General features: G+C 39.7%; 1 protein-coding gene across 1 annotated transcript in view; it reads left to right on the top strand.

The window, feature by feature from the left end:
• The window catches only part of LOC117557817 (myocyte-specific enhancer factor 2A-like), a 66,635-nt gene that overhangs the window by 25,658 nt on the left and 18,563 nt on the right, over positions 1-22,414 (top strand). Inside the window, 2 exon segments of the mRNA XM_034233762.1 lie at positions 2,700-2,887; positions 7,654-7,857. Coding sequence (XP_034089653.1) covers positions 2,834-2,887; positions 7,654-7,857 — 258 coding nt within the window. The 5' untranslated portion in view covers positions 2,700-2,833.

The following is a 22,414-nucleotide window of genomic DNA, read 5'->3' on the forward strand; positions in this document are numbered from 1 at the left end:
AATAAGTGTTTTATAATGACTAATAAAGAGCCAATATACTGCTAATATGCATGTTAATTAACAACTAGTTGATGGTTAATTTGTGTACCTTAATATAAAGTGTTACCGAAGTTTAATAACTATAATTCAAAATCCTCTCTAACCAATTACTGCTGAAGCCAGTGCATTATGTCTTATGCAGATCAACACATGACAAATATAACCCAATTATTATGTTACAGTAGTCCTAGAAACCCCTCCTGCTTTTCAAGGATTCATCTAGAGCAGTGGTTCCCAACCTCAGATGATTTGAGGCCAAATATCATATTTAGACTTTTCTTTTCTTTTTTTTACATATAATCGTAACGCAATACATGATTGTCACTAAAAGCCTTGTCTCTACATTACAATAAAATATAAAAAATAATTGATTAATTAATTTGAATACAAATTCAAGTTAGTATTAAAGGCATAAAAAGACAGAAATGTATAATTCTTTCTTTAATAGAAATGTTTCTTCTGTCCGTTAAGTGTCCAAACCGGGCTTGTCTGGATAAGCGCATTTTTAAAACATAGTCATTGTCCATGCCGGTTTCAGTTGGATTATTTGTCACAGTTGCTCCGATCAGATCGGTCTCCTCCATTTTGTAGATTATTTGACTTTTGAATCCACATAAACACATCGGCAAAATCCGGCTTACTTTGAGCATGTGTTTTAAACAGTTTAATCCCTTTGTGAATTGTTTCCACTTCCGCCGTCCTTTCATTTCTTCATACAGCGGGAATCCAAATGAATGAATCCTGAGTCCAATAACCATCAAAGTCACTCCAATAGTGCTCCTTAATTACGCTTTCATCCTCCTTTAACACAATACTTCACATTCATCCAGTTTGTGACAGTAGTTGTAGCTTTTTTGAGACTTTTAAACTTTAATTACCGCTGTTCCCCAACAGGGAACTTCCAACAGGAGTCATTTGGGGGGGCTCTTGGGAAAAGAGGTTGGGAACCCCTGTTCTAGAGCCCTATGGAGTAACGTAACCCTGCTACAAAAATATTACTGAATCCGTACTGAAAAAACACAATAATTCAACCATAACTGTATCAACGTGCTAAAATAAAAGTCTCTTTTTTCATGGAATAGCAGCACAGGAGAGATGAGATAAGACCTTTTTTTATTTCTTTTTTATGTTTGTGTATTGCCATCAAATCATCTTGATTGTCAAAAAGATAAATCCTTGTGACCTTTAAATCCCAAATACACAAGGAGTCTTTGCACAGTGCGCACCCTGACCTGCCTTGGGATCTAAGCATGGTGATCTGGAGGCGTTATAGGAGAGCGTGCATCTCATTGTAAACCAATTGCCATTATATAAAACCTAGCTCCTAAATGTTTGAGGACAGAAATATATGAAATTCAATAGCGACTGAGAAAGCAATCACTAAAATGTAGAAGACCACAATACCATAAAACAACTAGATGTTAAATGCATTTCAAATCAACATAGGATTTTCTATTTCATCTTATTCCTTCTCATTTATCCATTGTATGGGGCATTTAAGGACACTGCCACTTCATTTGTATTAGATTTGAGCAAAGATGTCATTTGAATCAGTAAGTAATCACAAGTACATTTCCACTGGCGAATGACAAATGTATTTATCCCAGCCCTGTGAACTGGGTGTGCAGTGGGGGTGATGGTGGCTCAGCTCTGGGATTCACAGGCTGCAGTAATCCAGAGAGGGTTAGGATAAAGCCTGGCTTCGCCTCACTCTCTGCCTCCTCCCAGATCAGATGAGATTAGAAGAAGAGCGAAGGAACTCTGGGGGAGGGCAGGGCTCAGAAAGGAGGGCTGAGGAGAGGAGGGAGACAGGGAGGCAGGTGGCCACTCCTGCAGGAGGAGAGCAGGGGCGAGTTCACTCAAGACCTCTGGGCTGAATTGTCACGTTGGTGCAAGTGAAGGACTGCAGCAGTGAAAGGGAGTTTGGTGCCAGCTAAACAAGGTGCGTGATGAAGATTGATCAGTTACTTGAGTCCTTCTTGGTGTGTGTATTGTTCATCCATTGGTCATAGATTCAATTCCAAAGCAAAAGTCTTCTGAGACATAAATGACTTTGGGAGAGATGTTGAAGACGAAATAGCTTTCTCGCTGTGACAGAAATGCTGGTTTAGTCACCGGTAGCATTGTCTTTGTCCTGGTTAGGAGTTTGAAGGTGGGAGCGATCATGTCCTTGTCACTGGACTAGCTAGTTCCTCTGGATGGTAGTGGGTCTTCGTGCACTTCTGGTGATACTCATTGATGTTCATGCTTCCAGGAACCCAAATTATGAAAGGAAAGCCTGAAGACTCATTGCAAGAATGATCATTGTGGTTGTGCCAAGTTGACATACAGACTGTGTTAGAGGTGGTTGGTTGAATGGTAAAGTTTGTACAGAATTGTTCAAAACTAGAGTGAGTGAGTAAATAATGTATAGATGTATTTCTTAATCTGTCATATAAGGTACATATTATCTGATGCTAAGACCATCCCAGAGTTCAATGATGGTCTGCCAACTTGGATTTTTTGATTTAGCCTTCTTTCCTTCTTCTATCTGTCTTGGTGCAAGGAATCTAGGACGTTTTGTAAAGTAATGCTCTTGTAAACATTCAATCTTTGTTTTATGCAATCAATTAAATGTATTTACTGATTGTTGACCCTGTCTTTATCTTGGTATTTTTCAGTAAGCCATGCCAAACTGATACTGGAGTAACCCAGCTGCCAGTGGAACTATGTGTTGAGGACTGTCTGTTGAAGTCTTAACTACCTGGAGCCCTCTGATATTCTTCTTTGGCTGTTGGAGGAATTCGTTTTGACAATGGGGAGGAGGAAGATCCAGATCGCCCGGATCGTGGATGAAAGGAACAGACAGGTCAGTGTCCTCTGCCTTGTTGTCTCATTTCAAATCTTTAGCCATTTAATTGTATACTATATTCGAAGCCCTTTACTGTACAACAGCATATCTTGAGAAGTACTGTTGAATTGCTATACCATTGTAATGGCTAAAGAGGGGGTCATTTGAGGTTGCTTTATTTTTTAACCTCAAAAAACGTAATTTCTTCCTTGTTTTTATGTTTAAGTTATTAATAGGGACACATTTTATTGAAGTTGCTCCAGTATTTAAGGAGAGCAAGACAGCTGGTCAACCCTTCATTTACACACAGATGCACATCCAATAAAAGTGCTTGTCTTTAAATCTGACATTCTCTGATGAGTATCATAAGTGAATGGGGCCCAACCGAAATATACAATGTTTTCCTTCCCTTTACTTGATTTTGGCTGCTGCAGTACTTGACTAATTTCAAAAAGTGTTGTCCCCATTTGTAACTTAGACACAAAAACATGGAAACAAGGTTAACAAATAACCATTTTAAGGAGGGCGGTCACCAACTAAAAGTGCATCCTCTATAGAAGAATGTTGCCTTTTTTGTTTTTGGCAAAAAAAACCATAGGGTAACAGACGTTGTTTACACATAAACATCTATAATCCGTAGGCTCCTTCTTTTGGAGACTACTCTGTCTAACATTTAATCTTCTGTATCACAACAAACATCCATACTGAAACACAGGGTATATTTATGCTTTGGTAAACATTATGTAGAAGTAGCTTTGGTTTGCTTTCATGGGATGTGATGTGTTGATGTGCTGCTCTGAATCACGCAAAACCACTCTCCAAAAAATGGAGCTCAATTTTAAAATATCCAAAAGTTGACATATTAAATTAAGCCCTATTGAGTTTCTATTGAAGTAACACATGTTAAATGCATGTGAAAGTATTGACAGCTTCATTAACATTTCTCGAAGGGATCCCTCAAGGTGCGTTCTTTGGGTCCCATTCGGTTTCAATCGAAAGAGCGATCAAAGATCCCTGTAAGGAGTTTCTGCTTATGGAGAGTGCAGCGGTCACAGCTGGTGGCGAGGGCAGTCATTTGGGGTTAGCTGGGTCCGGACAGCACCCTGTCATTAGCAGGGTGGGTCAGCGTTAGGGACACACAGTGGCCTTCTCTCCTCACCGTCTCCTCACGCAGCCACACTGCTGCCCACTGGAATCTCTTTCTGTCTGTCTCCTCTATATATATCACCCCCAACAGCACAACAAATACCGGCCTGTCTGGAGGCAAGGCGCAGGCTCTGGAAATAGGGATGTGGCTGGAAAATAAATATCTGGGATGATGTGTATATTTGATGTTTGGATGTCTTGGCAAGAGCCTTTTTAGATAGACACTGCTTTAGCTGTCGAGTGTGCATCGCTGGAGACTTCTATATATTTAGCTTCTTGTACTCTATTTTTGGGAAGTTGGCTTATGTGTCTCGTTTTATCTTACAGTAAGAAGATGAACCAGCGATACACCAACCATCAGCAGTTATACGTAGATCCTAAAAGAGGAACAAAGTACTTCTTTCTTATCTCTTTTCATAGAAATCTGTTTGCAAGTCATGCTCAAGTAATAACCATTATCAATGTTAATAATACAATGTTAGACCATTGTTTAACATCAGGAAAAAAATACAACTTGAACTGCCTTTGGAATCGTCAGAGAACTTTAGCGTCCATTTGACAACATTATCTAATCTAATTTACTTTAATGAGATGCAGCATGTATTCAGTCATTACTAATGATGCAAATGCTTCTGGCATTGTTGCAAATGTTCAGCTTGTTGAACATGAGCTTGGTTGGCCATCTGATGTAGTCAGAACATTAAACTACACAGGAGACTAATATGACATTATATCACCCAATTGGGAAAATGTTTAAAGAAAATATACTTTTATGACCCAATAGAAGACTACATCACTTATCAGCGGCACATTCCTTTCTGTATGTGGCTTCCTCTGCTATAAAATATAAAAAAGCCACAGTGCTTTCATGCATATAATGGTACTCCCCGCAGTTCCCTGGTTAAAAGCCTCCAAGTTAGACTGGAAGTGGAGAGCTGCTGTAAGTCACCAGGTTCCCCACATTTAACCCAATCTACTGACTCATTAAGGTTTCAGTTTCCACTCTGTCAAGGTAGAATTCATTCTTACAAGTAGGGCAACGCTCAGGAGTTACAGCAGATTGACAGGATATTTGTGGACCAGGGAATTCCCAGTGAAGGTGAGGAGGTGCAATGGAAATTGATAAGATGTAAGATGCAATATAGAGAAATGTGTCTCTGGTTTTTAAAGGATGTGAGAGGAGGAGAACAGTGTTGGAGAGGTTTAGTAGTTATTCTGAACAGATTCAATATCTCTGCTTGAAACACCACTGCAAATGTCAGTTTGAAGAGATCCCATTGTCTTCTGTGGAGGGTTTTCCAAATGAAGCCTAACCTAACCCTAGCCCTAAACATTTTTAGTAAATCCTACATTTGAATAAATATCATTATTCAGTGTTGCCTCCCTTTTGTGTGCAGCAATAAGGATGCCATTGTTTTTTTACCATATAGTGAAAGTGTTGTTTTTGAAAGGCTGAAGCCCACAAATTGGGTTTGATAAAAATATATATTTGTGCATGTCACTTGGACTTTGAATGCTGTGGAGCAATCGTTGAATGTTTCGAACAAATGAAAGCCCTCAATCCTACAGCCACCACTGAATCTAATTCTACAAAATGATCTGCAATTGTACGGGAATACTGGGTTAAAACAGATGAAATGATCAAACAGGAAACTGAAACGCCACCTGAAACCATTGGGGACATTGAAAGTTTAAGGCAGGGGTGTCAAACTCAATTTCATCGCGAGCCACATTAACATTATGGTTGCATTCAAAGGGCCGGTTGTAACTTTAAGACTATATAAAAATATAAATATTTAATATATATAAAATAACGTATTATATTACATTATTGCCTCTGCATTGGATTATTTTCGGATAGGGTAATAACTTCATAATTAACATACGTCTGAAAGAAGAAGTCTAGGGCAAATAATTGCAAGTCTTTTCAGTGAGAATGTCACAAAATGATTTAAAAAGAAAAGCCAAATTCTGGAAAAAAAAGGAAGTGACATTTTGAAAAAAAATGTAGTTTATGGACAACATGCTTCTGTAAATCGGCATGTAACCGTATAATACACATATTATATTCTTTGCAAGCTCTTGTGGGGCCACAGAAAATTAAGTCACGGGCCGGATTTGGCCCCCGGGCCTTGAGCTTGACGCCCCTGGTTTAAGGGTACCCTAAACCTCACCCTTAAAGCTTTTTATCAATTAACTGTAGTTAGAGTTTAAGTCTGATTAGAACCCAAATGACTGTGCTCTGATCCATTTGTCAGTGCTAAAGTTTCATAGTATTTGACTGTTTGTATTTATGTTTCTTGTTGGTAATATTAAAGAAGCAGGACTCTTCTTCATCAACAGTTTCAAGTGCCTGAACTATTTAAGGCTCTAGTAAAGCTGCTCAACAACCAAGATCAGCTGTGTTGTGAATGGCCAAAATCCAGGAGCAGCAATGACCAATACACCTGATACTTTGCTTGGCTGGAGATGTTGAGGTGTGGAGGCAGCTTCTAGATATGTGATGACATGTTGTCATACTCAAAGAGGCCATGATGGAAGGAAGACAAACACAGATAAACACAGTTGACTCAATGCAGGCAGTGAGCTGATATGTTCGACAGATGTCACTGAACACGACATGTGACTACATCAACAGGGCTTGGGAGAAAAGAGCTACGTAATATTTGGCAAGATTAGACCGACTAAAATGTTAAAAACCATACTTAAATAGTTGCAATTTGATTTGACTAAAGTAGATAAAACTAAAACGGCCACACTTATAGACTAATATTTACTGAAAATCAGGTTGAAGTTTTCTGCGTCTAATTGCAAAATAAAATGACAGTGGACATTGCAAAAGGATAAAATAAAAATAATAGTGTTAAAATGAACTCTATAAAAAAGAGATGAAATGATTATCAAAACAATCCTTTATGCCTTACTGAGGAGTTGGACTTAAGTAAATATGATAAGATCAAGGCTGAACACTTAATCGTTACAGGAGGGGAAACATGACTCAGTTGCTGTCCCCACCCACTCAATCAGTGGCATTCCAGTAAAAGCCAGATTTTAGGTTATTGCCACCCTGTTTTAGTCAACTCCTCCTCCTCCTGTGACAAAGAGACATTTTGACTCACTTTTATCTCTCTACAATACAAGGTTATGTCATTTGCTGACTTTGTATTTTGGCGTCTTCTGCTAATAGTGTGTTAATTAGCTCATTATCAGTTTGTCTTGGTTAGAGCAGCTGTCGACTGTGAGGAATGTTTACTGTGATTGAGGGTATGCATTGACACTTGTGACAAAAAATTACTTATAAATACATATGAAATGGAAAATATAACCATGAGCATAAGAAATCAAGTTAATATCTTTGATTATAGATTGGAAAAATATGTGACGTATACAACCCAAAATATAATAAATTACTATCTGGTTAGATATGATAATTAAGGTTCTTAAGAGGGTTGATGTATCTATTTTCTCTTAACTTATTTATTTATTTTTAACCCTAACCTAACACAGAGTTCCTTAAGATAAAAATACAAATGCATTTAAAGAAGACAAAACGTTTATCAAACAAATTAACAAATGGCAACAAGTGAGTGGATTTTGGATAAACAAAATAGGTTGATTCTTGATTTGTATCCTTCCAGGTGACTTTCATGAAGAGGAAGTTTGGTCTGATGAAGAAGGCCTATGAGCTGAGCGTTCTGTGTGACTGCGAAATCGCCCTTATTATCTTCAACAGCTCCAACAAGCTGTTCCAGTATGCCAGCACCGATATGGACAAGGTCCTGCTGAAATACACCGAGTACAACGAGCCCCACGAGAGCAGAACCAACTGCGACATTGTAGAGGTGAGTGCCAGTGGCCTTTAGTTCAAAAGGTTTTCTCCATCTCATGTCATAATGCCAGTGCTAGTGTTGGCATTGGAGAGCGTGGACCTGACAAAAGCCCGCCCCCCTTTACAGTGTTATTTATGTTAAGTCTGTGTTTGGAGAGAAAATGTGAACTTTCCATTTCCACTTCGCTGTGATCGGGTGATCTATTTAACCCTTTATGCTGTTACAGTCAGTTAAAGAAGTGTTTTGAGTGCCAGATAAGTTCCTAATCCCAAATATTCATCACATGTTCTGCATTAATACTTGAAAGATATTTGACTGATTTATAATTGGGGAATTGAGACCCCAGACCCCCAGAGGAGAAAAAGAGAAGAGAAAAAAGTAGAATGTGAAAAAAAGGGATACAAATTAGAAAAACCACGAGAAGGAGAGAGATTAACAGAGACTTGCCACTGTTACCTATCAAATAAAGGAACACATTCTTTACTTTCCAATGGGGTTCATATGCCAATATGTCTTTCAGAAGGTTCTGAAATTGTTACCATTCATTTAGAGAATTGGCTCTATGACTAGAGTTTGAGTTTGAGAAAGAGGAATTCCTAGAAAGTGCACTAGCAGAGAACTTGGCAAATCTGGTTGAACCGCTTCTGCCTTCAGTGTGGTCTTACTTCTTTAACATTTTGGGGCAGTATAATATACATTTTGAAATACATTTGTTGTATTTTCTTGATTCAAGGAAACACATTCATGCTTAATTATATTCAAAACACTCCAAGAGTAGCTTTAACATTGAAGAGGCAGAAGAGACAAAACAGGAATGTCTCTGTAACAGCTGAAGCCATGAAGTCATTTCTTTCCGACTTACATGGTACCGAACATAAGGACCTCATGAGACAATGAAGACTTAATGTAGCAATACGGATTGAAACCCTGTGGGAAAATTAAGTCCTTATATTGTATAAAGGTAATTACAAACTAGAAAGGCACTGGGAGAGCACAGACCTCCACCAAGAGAAAAATAATGCTTGTATCCACCCCGGGATTTTTGATCTGTTCCCTTGGCCTTTGCTTAAACCTCCGAAAACATTGAAAAACAAGCCGACTTTTCAATGGAGTAGAACATACCAAATGTTAAAAATAGAATACATAATAATACAAATTGCCGAATCATTTTTTTTTTTTATATATATATATAGTTGTATTTTTCCATAACGACCTAATGAACATGTAAAAAGCATACAGTGAACAGGAAACATTTTGTCGTTAAAATCCTATGGATTACACATACTGGAAATGTTGGTTTCATATTGTAAGAATTATTCGCAAGATGGAAACATTACCTACACTTTTGAAACGTTTGAGTCCGTCAAAGAGGATTTTTTTAGCCACAAGTTGTAAGGAGTTAAAGGGAATGTATATCAACTGTCAGAATGTAGGATTTGTTCTCTTTAAAGACCGAGCATGGCCGGCCTGAGTGGGTGAAAAGAAAGGAGAAACCACTATAATGGCGGAACACCTGCCTTGTCAGACTGTCATTGCGTCTTGATTTATTTACTCAGGAATTGACGCACAGTAAGATTTTGCGCTCAACTAATAATGAAGACTGAGATTATTCCACAATGAATTTGCTGGAAATATTTCAAATGATCTGTGAGACTTGTAACGTACACAAGTCGTGAACTGGTCTACTGGCTGCATACTAGATGTTTTTAAGGATAAGAGCTGCTCGCCCGCTCCGTGGGGCCCTCCTGTTGCATCATGGTCCCTGAGCAGCGCTGTCACAGCACGTACTCGTTGCGGCTGCCATTAAAAATGAATGGCCATCGTGACTCACGTTCTGGCTGTTTATGTAAGCTTCTAATGCGTGTTTGCCTTGCTGAGGACATGCATTTACTGTGAAAACACACACACATACACACACACACACACACATACACACACACCTATCCGCTGTAGAGGAAACTAAACTTCCCAAACAGACTGTGCTTATTAACTAAGTGCTAACACCTTCGTGAAAAGCGGGGAGTTTAAGGAGAGTTCAAGTTTTCCAACTGCTCTCCGTCTTCACTTTGTGTCTTTCTACGTTACCAGGTATACACATTTCAACTGTACCTTACTCAATAAATGAAACCTTGATTTTCAAGGAAAATAAGACAGTTATAGAACTGCAAAGAACCTTTAAGTAAAATAAGCAATAACGAAATGAAAAAATATTGACTTAAAGTTAAAAACTCTTAAAAGTAAAAGTCCTTCATGGCCAATATTAAATTACGGGATTATGATTATCTATGGATTAATTTGTTCATCACAGCTGGTCATGGTTGAGATATAGCAGTGGGTTCAAACCCCACTGCAGTCAGCATGTCGTTGTGTCCCTGAGACACTTCACCCCAAATTGCTCCTGTGGGGATTGCCCACTGTATTGAGTATGTAAGTCGCTTTGGATAAAAGCGTCTAACATGTAATGTAATATAGCACATTTGAATTAATGTGTATACTGCTAATAGATATCTTAATCTATAATTAAATGTTTATTGATTTATTTTTTGTTTAATGTATTATATCAATCTATAGTAACATATATGTCTGTCAAATAAATGCAGTGGAGTAAACACTAACACTACAATATTGACTTCCAAAATGTAGAAGTATAAAGATTCCAGGTTTTTAAGATACAAACCCTGTGGTAGCATAATGTCGAAACACTCAAAATGGTACTTACTGTAGGTAGAGCATTTGAGTAAATGTACTTCATAACATTTCACCACTGAGTAGAGGTTGTTATAATGCATGATTAATATTGCCCATAATAGAGAACCGCAGTGACGCATCCTAAAACCCGGAAGTAAGTTAGCATTTTTACCACGTCCGGTTCCTTCGACAAAAAGCAATGCAATTTCTCCATAGGATTTTGGAAAATAGCTCCAAATTAGGTCTGTGTTTGACACAAATTGAAGAGACGGATCACGTTTTGTTCTACGACATTAAATACATCAGCAGCTGGTGATTTTTGAAGAGTTTACGTGTCTGAAAAACGATGGTTGTTACCGAGTGGCTGAATAGGACTACAGAAGTTGTCCAGGACGTTTTACGTCATTACACCGAACACGTAAACACTCCCGCTAAGTTTGTTTGCCCTGTTCTGCTTGAAAGCAAGTCCCTGCCTCCTGCAAACTGTTCAAACAAACGCTTCAACTTGTACCATTCACAATCTGTATGTTTGAATATGGATCTTAACGTTGGCGTGACGTTGAAGCAGCGACCCTGCTGTAGTTCGTTTATAGCATAACGTTAGCATTTTGCTTCTGGCGACTAGATTTATGATTTATAAAATTATAAAATTATAAAAGTAGGATAGACATGTGGATATTATCCGGCTGAACAAAACGTGATCCGTCTCTTAAATGTGTCTCAACCACAGACCTGATTTCGAGCTATTTTCCAAAATCCTATGGAGAAATTGCATTGCATTTTTGACGAAGGAACCGGAAGGAGTTTACTTCCGGGTTCTCTTTGATTCTAAACAGCATGATAATGTTTGTTCTGCTGCTGTAAACCACAAACAGACACCTGTGTGAGCCATTAGTCGGCATTGTTTTGCCTGCTTTGAGTCCTTATTTGCCTTTTCCTGGAAACTGAGAGGTTGGTCTTTTACATATTGGTCAGTCCATTTGCAACATGAAGCAAGACATTTGCCTATGTGTAAAGGTAATACCCCACTGGCTGCTACAGACATCTCGTGTTGCAACGAAAGCTTGTTTGGATTCATTGTTGTGTGTTGGAACGTGATGTTTGCTGATGATTATCTCTTTGCCACAAACAGCTTGCAACTTTCATTTTCACACACAAAGAGCATACTCCAGAGGTCTTTCCTTTGTTTGGTATTGTCTTTTAAAGTCTAATTAAAATGTGTTATCTCCTCACTTAGTTAGAAAGCAGCGATTAGCAGGGTTTTTCATTCATTTTCAAAGGGGAAAGAAATCATTGTTGGGAGTATCTGTGGAATAAATGGATGCATAATGAAACATCTGTCTTAGCTGTTGACTCCGTTGATGTGATGGGTTACTTACTTTGTTTAGCTTGATTGTTGCTCGAATACTTTTTTTAACACGCCCACCTTAGTCAGCCATCCACCATTATTGTGCCACAGATCTAAGAAATTAATTTACAATACCACCATGAATTCCCCCTTATTTTGCCCGTCTCAAGGTCCGATTCAATAAAAATAAAAATACTATATTAAATGAGATATTTTCATTTTTTGCAGAGGTAGAGGAAATAAATAGTGTTTATAAAACACACTTATTTCTCATTTTTCTTTTTTTCATAGAGCTTTTTATGCCTCTTAGAGTTTTTTTGGTTTGGTTTAAAAAAGCGCCTAGCGACAAATCTTGTGACTTTACTCATCAATAGTAAACGGTAAAGAGCCTGCTTTTATGTATCGCTTCTCTAGTCTTTGAGTCTCAAAACACTTTGACAACAGAAGTCAGCATTAAAACCCATTCATACACTGCTCATCATGAACCTGATGACCGAACATTCAACTGCATTGTTTGTCTGGAAAATCGTCAGGCGGATAAGCAAACGGTCTCCTTTGTTTTTTACACAGTGTTTCCAAAAGTGGGTGTTTTCCACTTTCTGGATCTTTTCTATTGTCATGATACCTCAGTTCAACCTTTTATAATAAAGGTTACATTATTTTTGGGTAGATACAGTATGGGTGCTTTTTGATGAGATGATAGCAGAAATATATGAGGATGGATGTGTAATGATTTATAGTCAAATCTGAATTATAATACTTTACTTTAAGCAATAACATTCAAATCTATCTCCATACAGAGGAAATAAAAGTCAACCTAATATGAAGTTGGATGCCAAGAAGATTCTTTTTTGGTTAAATGATGAGGGTCTGCCAGCTAAAACAACTCCACAGCCAGTCCACTGGTCAGCTAATCTCACTGACAGATTACTTTTGTCATAATAATGAGCCAGGTTTGTGTGTAGCAGAGTTGAGTTTCAGCAATAACAGAACGGCCGTCCAAGGTATGCAATGATGTATGCGCCCCAGATAAATGAGAACCATCACAGAAAGTGAAAAAACTACAACCCACTAAAACCTGACACTTTGGCATACAGCAGAGCAAGACTCTTCATGAAAAAATCAATCTTCAGAAAGTGCTTGGAAGTGTCGAATCACATCTCCAAACAATACTTGGCCTTCTCTAGTCGTTGCCTAAAGGGCAACCACCCAACTGGAAAGACTTTCTTAGAGGGAAAGAGGCGGGCTTCTTTTTATCTTTGATGCAGCCCCAACAGCAACAAGACATCACCATCACATGTTATGATGCTTAACGTTGCAGCTCGTGCCTCTGCAAAGATCCACATGCCTCTGAAGATCCACTAAAGCCCACTTTGACATTTGAGATGATAAGGAGACACACACTCTCACAGTGTCTAAGATAGTCGTCAGTGCTCAGACATGATGTAGTGGTTTAAACCAGCATCTGTGGAGGTGGGAGGTGTGTTGGACCAAATCCCACTAGACATGGGACTCATGGGACTTCCCTGTGTCCTTCTGTGCCCTCATGCTGTCCATTCTCCAAAGAAAACAACCTTTCCCATAAGAGTTGTCCCGCCCCCATGTTTTAAGATGAATTGTAAAGCTACCTGAGCATGGTGTACAACATTAAAAGAGTGATCACATTATTAGAAACAGCTGTCCCTTTCCCTCCGTTTTGTAGTGAAGAGGTCAGGCAGAGTTCACACCTGAGTCAGAGAGAATGACTAGAGCAGAGCTATTCAACTTCATTAGCAAGTGGGCCAAATAGGAAAATCACTGGGGGTTTGTGGGCCACACAATACTTTGTCAAGGAATCACTACAAATAACTCTTGCTTACAGTAAGTAGTGTTAATAGGTACTAATACATTAAATGAACTAGTCAAGTGCATCCCTTTTTTTTTACTTTAATTGTATCAACATAAATCATTACAGAAAGCAACCAGTCCATAAAAAAGTAGGAAAGCTTCGGTTACAAGGCTTGAAACAAAAGTGCAAAATGTTGCATCTTTAAAACTAAGGAGACATGAGGTGTTTTCCCCAACAGTTCCATGTCCACTAATGTACAAAACAAGATGAATATAATAAAACAGTATTCATCACATTAACAGTAAGTAGCCCTGTGTATAATATCCTCAACACTTCCAAGCATACATAAGGTGCATTGAAGACAACACAAGTCCATAAAATGTAATAAATAGAACATAGTAAAACAATAGCCATCAGACTCACAATAACATTAATATCTTGGAAACATTTTTACCATTTTCGAAACAGTAAGTAGGCTTGTTTGAATGACCATTAAATGAATGACCATAAAAACAGATCTGCATACATACCATAAATAAGACTTCTGTCATGTTTAGCCTGTTTAGCTATTTCAGCATAGTTTGGCTGATAAGTGGTAAGAGCAATCCTGAGACACTCATGCAACTTCTCATTGGTCATGGAGCAACGTGCCCTTGTTTTGATGGCATTCATATAAGAAAAGCTAGACTCACAAGTATAGGTAGATCCAAACATTGTCAGTATAAGCAAGGCCACCTTCCTCATTGTTGGCCATTTGACTCCGTTCAAATTATGCTAGCAGTCCCTGTACTTTCCTTCTCCCTTCCTCTGAGCCCACGGGAAAACTGGCAGAAAACGAGCCGTGATTTGAGTTGTAGTGTCGCTTTACGTTGTATTCTTTCATCACGGATATACTTTCGTTGCACAATAAACACACCGGTTTATTACTTGTTGCGGCTGGCAAAGTAAATACATATTTGTCCGTCCATTCTGGAATTGGCGATTTTCCAAATCAACTTTACGTTTCTTAGGCTTGGAGAGAGACATCTTGAAGCTGTTGTTAACTAAAGTACTTTCTCTGTGGCCCGCGAACCTAGTGTGTAACGTGAGTTTGACTGAGCCAATGACAAGTGCGTTTTTTTTTTTTTTAATGAGCAGAGCAAAGCAGGCAAAATAATGGATTCAAAATAATTCAAATGAATGGAAAAACCAGCGTTTTCGCCGCATCGTCGGATTTAGTGTGATCAGACATTAGTTTTATTTATGCTATTACACATATGCCATTTCGATTTGCAGGCAACCTCTTGTGGGCCAGAACAAAGTTCTGAAGGGCCTGATTCGGCCCGTGGGCCACTAGTTGAATAGGCCTGCTGTAGAGTAACAAACTCCTGATGCTGAGCAAACACAGAACTTTCCATTTGTTGTGATTTGGCTCATTTCTCCTCATGTCATTAATAAATGATTGCCAAGTCATTATGTGTTAAATATATAATTGTTGGAATGTGCTGGAGCTGTGTCAACTTACAGCGCATTCCAGCATCCCATGTACATCCCATTTACAATGTTCTTTCAGATATTTACAATGTTATGATTGCAATCACACAGCCAGATTTTGATCAGTTTCTGGTCATAATAATTCCTGTTTCTGTAAATATGTCAGTTTTAGCAGAATCTCTACAAAGGTTTATTTTCACAGGACAGACATTGGTGAATATTTAATCGCAATACAGGCTTTCCTCTTTAGACAAGCACATTCCAGTGTTAGCAAACTTTAATGTGAGGATCAATGCAGGTTATGTACTTCCCTGCAATGAGCTGGGAACTGACATTACAAACGGCAGTGTGTTCCTGTTAAGCCCCAAAGCCCTCTTCGGCGGGGGATTTTTTTTTTCTCACGACACTGTGTCTCAGGGCATCTCAATATTTAAGAACCTATTAATGTGTTATACCAGATTAACGGGAATAATCTCAGCTAACTGACGATACAAACCATTTTTACCAAAACAAAACACAAGTCTCATAAGAAGCATCTAAATGATCCCTGAGCGAAAAATGCTAACGCACTTTGGCACAGAACTCAAGATAAATGATACCCTTATTACTTATCGTAGCTGCACATACAAGATATCCGATTAAAGCTGAGGTTCCACAGACTATTTAGGTATATATATCATCACTGAGTGATCCGAACTCGCGACAGGGGAAGCAAACACAGACATCACAACACGTACCTTTACAGAGTTTTTACGGAAGCTGTCAATCTGTTCAAAAGACTTGTTCAATGGCATTAAAACGAGAAAAAACGCGGCTGAATCGGTTAATCCATAGGTTGATCATGTTTCTGTGGAATATTTTTTTTAAATTTATAATCCATAATTCCATTTTTATTAGGGATGCACGATAATTATCGGCCCGATAATTATCGGTCCGATATTAGGAATTATGACGTCATCCCGATAAACCCGATACCAGTATTAATAGCCCCGATAATATACAATATATTTTTGGGGTAAAAAAAAAGAAAAAAATACTGCGGTGTGGGTGGATTGGGATGAGGGGCGCTTGTTTTTCACTCGGCTCCTCCCGTTTTGCCAGTACTGTGGTATTAGTGGTTTAGGAAGAGGGGAGTTCTTCACAAATCCAGCGCTCCCTAACTCATGCCTGGCTGTGACGTAAATGGTGTGCGGCCGTGAAGCCAGGACAGTAAACAAACATGTCGTCGGTGGTATGGGCGTTGCAGCTATGTGCAACTCAAGGCATATGCTCGAACCGGAGCTGCCTGGACGCTGCAATCATGTTGCGCACTATCCGTGCTGAGTGTGCTGACTTTTCGTACAATGTCCCACTGTCTGGCTTCCTGCATAAAGTCAAGTGCTGGGCGCAGTTGTGGCGAAATGTCGCTCCTCTGTTTTCATTTAAACAGCTCCTTATATCCGTTAGCGCAGCTAGCTAGCACCAGATGCTAACAACAACAATGCACGTAAGGTCTCTCTCTCGCTCGCTCGGGCCACACATACACACACCCTCCCGGTCCTCCAGATGGCCAGTCGGTGCCTGCCGGTGAGCGTGGAAGTGTGGTCTGCCACAAGCGGGCGGCAGGAGCGGGGCTGTCAGCATCAGCTTGTAGATGGTATTTTAAACTCGATGCGCTCTGAAACTACGGGGCGGCCAAGGAAAAAAAAATACACATGCGTTAATCGCGTTAAAATAATTAGTGGCGTAAAAAAATTGTTATCGGTCTTGAGAAGCAGGAAGTTATCGGTATCGGTATCGGTTTCAAAAAACCAATATCGTGCATCCCTAATTTTTATGTAAATATCGGAGAGTAAAAGTTAGCTGCTAATGGTAGCTACCAGAGTTATCGCAGCTTCCGGTTTTGGCTATGCGTCAGTCTCACACACACACATTACCAAATAAGGAGTATGTGGGAGTTCCCCTCGATTCCATTAGCTCTGACGGTTAGAAAGAGATGTCAATCAGCAAAATCGACCAAGGGGGGCCAGAGATAGGTCAAATCCACCCAAATGACCCCAGAAGTGGGTTTTTTTGCTAAATCTGTCTAAAAAGGTCAGATTTAACTTGTTTTGCATCAATCTTGATACAGGGTACTTATTATATGTTGTAATTTGGATTCCTAAAGCTTTTAGTCTACCATCCCATCATTCAAGGGTAGGGTTGGGTATCGTTTGAATTTCCACGATTCTGATTCCGATTCCGATTCTACTTTTCGATTCCGTATCTTAACGGTTCTCAATTCCGATTCTTTGAGGGGCAGGGTAAAAAAATTATACATGCTTCTTCCACCAAAATAAATACATTTATTCAAGAAACTTTTACACAGGTTAGTTTACAGTAATATTCACATTAATCAGTCTGTTTATATTCACTGCTATGTAACTGTAACCTGAGAACCAGTCCAACTTTTAAAGGACCCCCCCCCCATTTAAAAACAGTTCTTGTTGAGAAAAACAAGCCTTCTCAGGCATACCGGGAAAAAATGTTTGAACATTTTAAAGTAAAATGCTTCAATCTGGTGCACTTTAAGCAGAATTACTAGAGACTAGATCTAGGGGGTACAACTCTAAACACTCATATGAAAAAGATCGGTTTACATTTTAATAATTAAATAAGTATGTGAACATAACCAATAACCTACCATAGCCAATAACAAATACATTTAACGTATTTTATTTTTGTTGTTCATTCATATCTTATTTTACTATTTTATTTATGCATATTTTGTTATCTCTCCAGTTTAAAACGATATGTCTGGTTTACTGTCCTATAGTATACATTGGAATGATTTTAAACCTGTTTTATCCCAATAATTATAAAGGAGTGCCTTGGAAATATGTGTTTACATAAATTGTGATCAAAACGTTTGAGACCCACTGAGATAACTTAGACTAAAGTGAACTATCTAAACACTCAGAGTCCTTACCTCACTGAGCTGTAGTTATCAGCCTCAGTCTGACTGGAGAGGACTCTCCCTCCACATCATTGTAGAAACATATTCTTCTTAGAGCAGCTAGCACCAGATGCTAATAACAACAGCGCTGTCCCTTTCTCCCTCGCTCGCTCCCACGCTCGCACTTTGGCTGTGAGCTGCGGGTGCCAGATAAGCCAACATCCCCCATTTTCATCACTTGCAGCGCCCATCGTACAGGGCGAATGAAAAGTGTAACCGGGAAGAAAAGGGTGTTACATTTACTTAATTATGAATGTTGTTACATCAAGGCCGAAAATTAGGATGAGCACCAACGGTCAAAACATTTTTTTTTCCTCCCAGAGCTGTCAGCGCAGCGCCTCCACAGATCTGGCGCCCTAGGCGAACATCTATAACGCCAGTGCGACGGGCCGGCCCTGGTCTCAGGTTACGCTGTAAGAAGTGTAGGTACAACGCTACATTTCCCGCCCCGCCGCAGTCATACAGTAGGCTACGGAGAGCGGCGAGAAACATTTCCTCAGGCATCGAAAAGAGGAACCGAAATTCACATTTCTAATGCCCCGGCCACACGAGGACGAAAACGGCTAAACGCATAGGATTAACGCAAACGCAATCGCAAAAAAGCTTACGTCCACACGCAATAGTCATCCGGATAGTGTCTGTCCACACGAGACAGCTCCGTTTAGCTCCAACCGCTGGAGAAGCTGCAGTACATATGCAGGAGCCTGTACGTGGCGCTGTAACTTCCTCCACAAAAGCAGCAAAGAAGCATGGTTGTCATGGTTGCCCTTCTGTTTATTCTCCGCGGTGGGGGCCGAGGGAACCGGGCAGAGTTTCTCGCCAGTCAACGTGTATTAAAGTTAAAATCTTCCGACAAAATTATAAAAGTGCCGGTCAAAGGTCTTCTTTGTTATTTATTGAGCTTTAAAACAAATGAATAACGACTCTATATATTATAATAATAAAATACAAGGAGCCTCTCTTTTTCCTCCCTCTCTTCGGACAGCGCCAGTGTCTGTCTCATGCAGCAGCTGATCCAGTAACGGCCCGTCCACACAGCGGCGTGCGTTGAAGCTTCCAACGCTTCTGCCCATTCACTTTGAATGGGGTGACGTCACTTTTAGCCGAACTGCATTTTGGGAAGCGACGTGGAGCGTTGCTGGCGTAGCTGGCGTCAAAAGTTGAGCAATGTTCAACTTTTGACGCCTCGATGGAGGCGTCAGCCAATTAAATCCCGTTTATGCAAATATGCCAGTACAAGCACTAGCCAATCAAACCGCGTGTATGCTGGGAGAGACTACGCAGGTCATTTCCTCATATTCAAAAAAATGGAGGGAAAATTCATTATAGCGGTAGTGAATCACCCGGTGCTGTATGATCAGTCTCTGTTGATCTACCGGGATACAAACCGGAGGAGCGAGGCATGGAGGGAGGTGGCAGAGACAGTGGGTGAATCTGGTAGGTTTTCGCCTGTTTGGGGATTTTATATCCAGTTTACTTCGTTTTAACATTGCTATTTCTTTGTATGTCGGGGGCAGGAGATTCATGTGATTGGTTGTTGGTCGCGTTGCTCGCAAAAAATCCCCAAGCTTCAGATACGCCCACCTCCAAGCGTCAACGCACGCTGCTGTGTGGACGCTCCGTAATGAGTGACCCGGCCGACAGTAAAAATAAACATATTTATAACTAGGTAGAAAGATAAATAATCTGAATTCAGTGTGCAGTTTACTTTGACGCGGGGGTGATCAGCAGAGGTGGGGAGAGGCGGGGCTATTGCCTCATCATTATCAGAAAATGATCGTATAGGGCGTACACACGGAGCCGTTGGACCCCCCAGAGCGTTGCGTATGCCGTTCTATCCACCTTGGGACCCGTTATCGTTTCCGCTGTCGTTTAGTGCCGTATTCGGTCGTCCTCGTGTGGCCGAACGGTCTATATGACACTAAACAGTAACGCAAACGACCGTTTTCGTCCTCGTGTGGCCGGGGCATAAATGATGCCGTTGGAATCTAAATGTTGGAACCGGTTCCGAACCGGAACCGGTTCTCGGTACCCAACCCTATTCAAGGGTGGTTTTCACTATAAGTAATTTATTTTTGTTGGACGGGCACAATCATTTACATTTTTTTACTGTGTTCAATCTGAATTTACTTTAAAATAAAAACATCTATATTGATTCTGACTCTTCTACATCCAACTCACAGGTTTATCATTGCTTTAAGAAAAAAGATTATTAATGTAACCCTTTTAGAAGGAAAGATATGGTCATTTGTTCTGGGAATGTCATTTTCGAGCCTGAGACCTAAAAAACAGGCTCGGGGCTTAATTAATGTAGCAGGAGCAGGTCCAGTAAACCACTGGAGGGAATACATATGAAATGTTATACAGTACAACCTAACTATCTCTGCCAAGGAGGTGATGTTTTCAGTTTGTTTTTATTTGTCTGAAGGATTATGGGAGAACCAATTGTCAGGAAACTTGGTGGAAGGGTTTAGCATTGGCAAACGAAGAACCCATTACATTTTGGAGTGGATTCAAATGACTAGGGTTAGGGTTAATTTTCCGAAAGCTCTTCTGGTTTTCCTCTGTTTATTTTCTGTTCGTCTGCAGGATTACAGAAAAGCTACGGATCTGATTGTAATAATACTTTGTGGAAAGATGTTGCATGTGCCAAGGAAGAACTACAACTATTCCAGAGCAAAGACATAGAACAAGGCTGATACATGCATATCGTTTTGACATAACAGAAAAATTGCACATAAAGTTTCTCTCAAAATGCTTTTCTAATTGATACATTGGAACACTCAACTCGTCTGTCTCTATTGATTTACCATTGGCATTTGATGTCTGCAAATAATCCAGAAAGAGTATTATATCTTTGTGAAATAGTCATTGCTGATGATGGAGCTCGAGTTTTGGCACTTCTGCAAGAGTTTGATTTTTTCTTAACCATATGTTTCAGTGCAATATTATCTATGATTTATAGATTTATTTTAAAGCAAGATAAAAAAAAATCTTTGGCACCTGTCATTTTGACTAATAAAAACAAATTGCTGCCACTGCTACACACCAACTCACATAATGTACACTCCCATGATTAGACATAATTGTCAGAAAAAGGATCCACCAAACAAACAGTTCTCCTAAGTTGACCAAGCCAAACATTATGTGTGCCCTAATTCAAACCAGCCAGCTTGATGTTTACTAGTGTGGAAATCAGCAGTTGTTGAACTGAGCAGGCCTTGAGCGTGAGACTTCTGTGGTCACCAGTTGTTAAAATGTAGTTTAAGGCCTGTGGTGAAAATAGACATGCAAGTGTGTGTTTAAAGCTCCTAATAACTACCAGTGTCTGGGAATGCAGAGGACATGTGGTGGACAGACAGACAGTCAGCTGGCTGATGTGTCGGTCTGTCCTTTTCACGCTATGACGTGTAATGTAACGAGGAGCAGAGATGAGATGATGGATACCAGAGGAGTGATATCATCTCTCAGGCTTGCATGTTGCCCGTATGATTGTATTATTTTACAGTGACGGCTGTATCGAAGTCCAGGTGCTGTAAATTACCAAACATCAATTAACTTGTCTATGTTCTGAACCAGAGTGGTGAGGGATGACATATTTGTATAGGCGGACCCAGAAGTAAAAATGGCAAGGGCTCTCTTGACTGAAAGCTAATGTGATTTATTCTGTGACGAACAAACGCTTATAATACGTCAACGTTTTTTACAGCAGAAACATTTTCGCATATTGATACCACTTTGTTGAAGTGTAAATGCAATCGGCAGAATCAATAGCCAACCATTGGCTATAAAAGAAGTTCTTAAGAACTACATGGTTGTTGCATGACTTCACATCACAATCACTAAGCTAAAGGCAGACTTGTAATGGACTCGAGAAGATGACGTTTAGTGGTCTCATCTAGTCTAGCAACCGCCATGGTTATGATACTTAAAGGCTCCAGACATTTACGAGTAGGGTATTTACTGAAGATTTTATGTTGTAGAAACTAAATGTCAAAATCATTTATTTCACACATCTTACCAAAAACACGTTAAAATGGCTGACTTTGAGACGAGGGAACTGCCAAAAATGCTAACTAATTTCTGGGTTTTAGGACTCGTTCCTGCACCCCTCCACCACCTAATCTTTCTAAAACCCCTAAACAAAGCCATGTCCAAGAAGTCAGAGTGATCAAATGGTGGTTATGGTAAATGTATGTTGCAGTATATTACAACAGGATACAAAGTGACTGTGGCTGTTTCACATCAAAGCCAGTGT

Source organism: Gymnodraco acuticeps, unplaced genomic scaffold (assembly GCF_902827175.1).
Source record: "Gymnodraco acuticeps unplaced genomic scaffold, fGymAcu1.1, whole genome shotgun sequence".
Classification (NCBI taxonomy): domain Eukaryota; kingdom Metazoa; phylum Chordata; class Actinopteri; order Perciformes; family Bathydraconidae; genus Gymnodraco; species Gymnodraco acuticeps.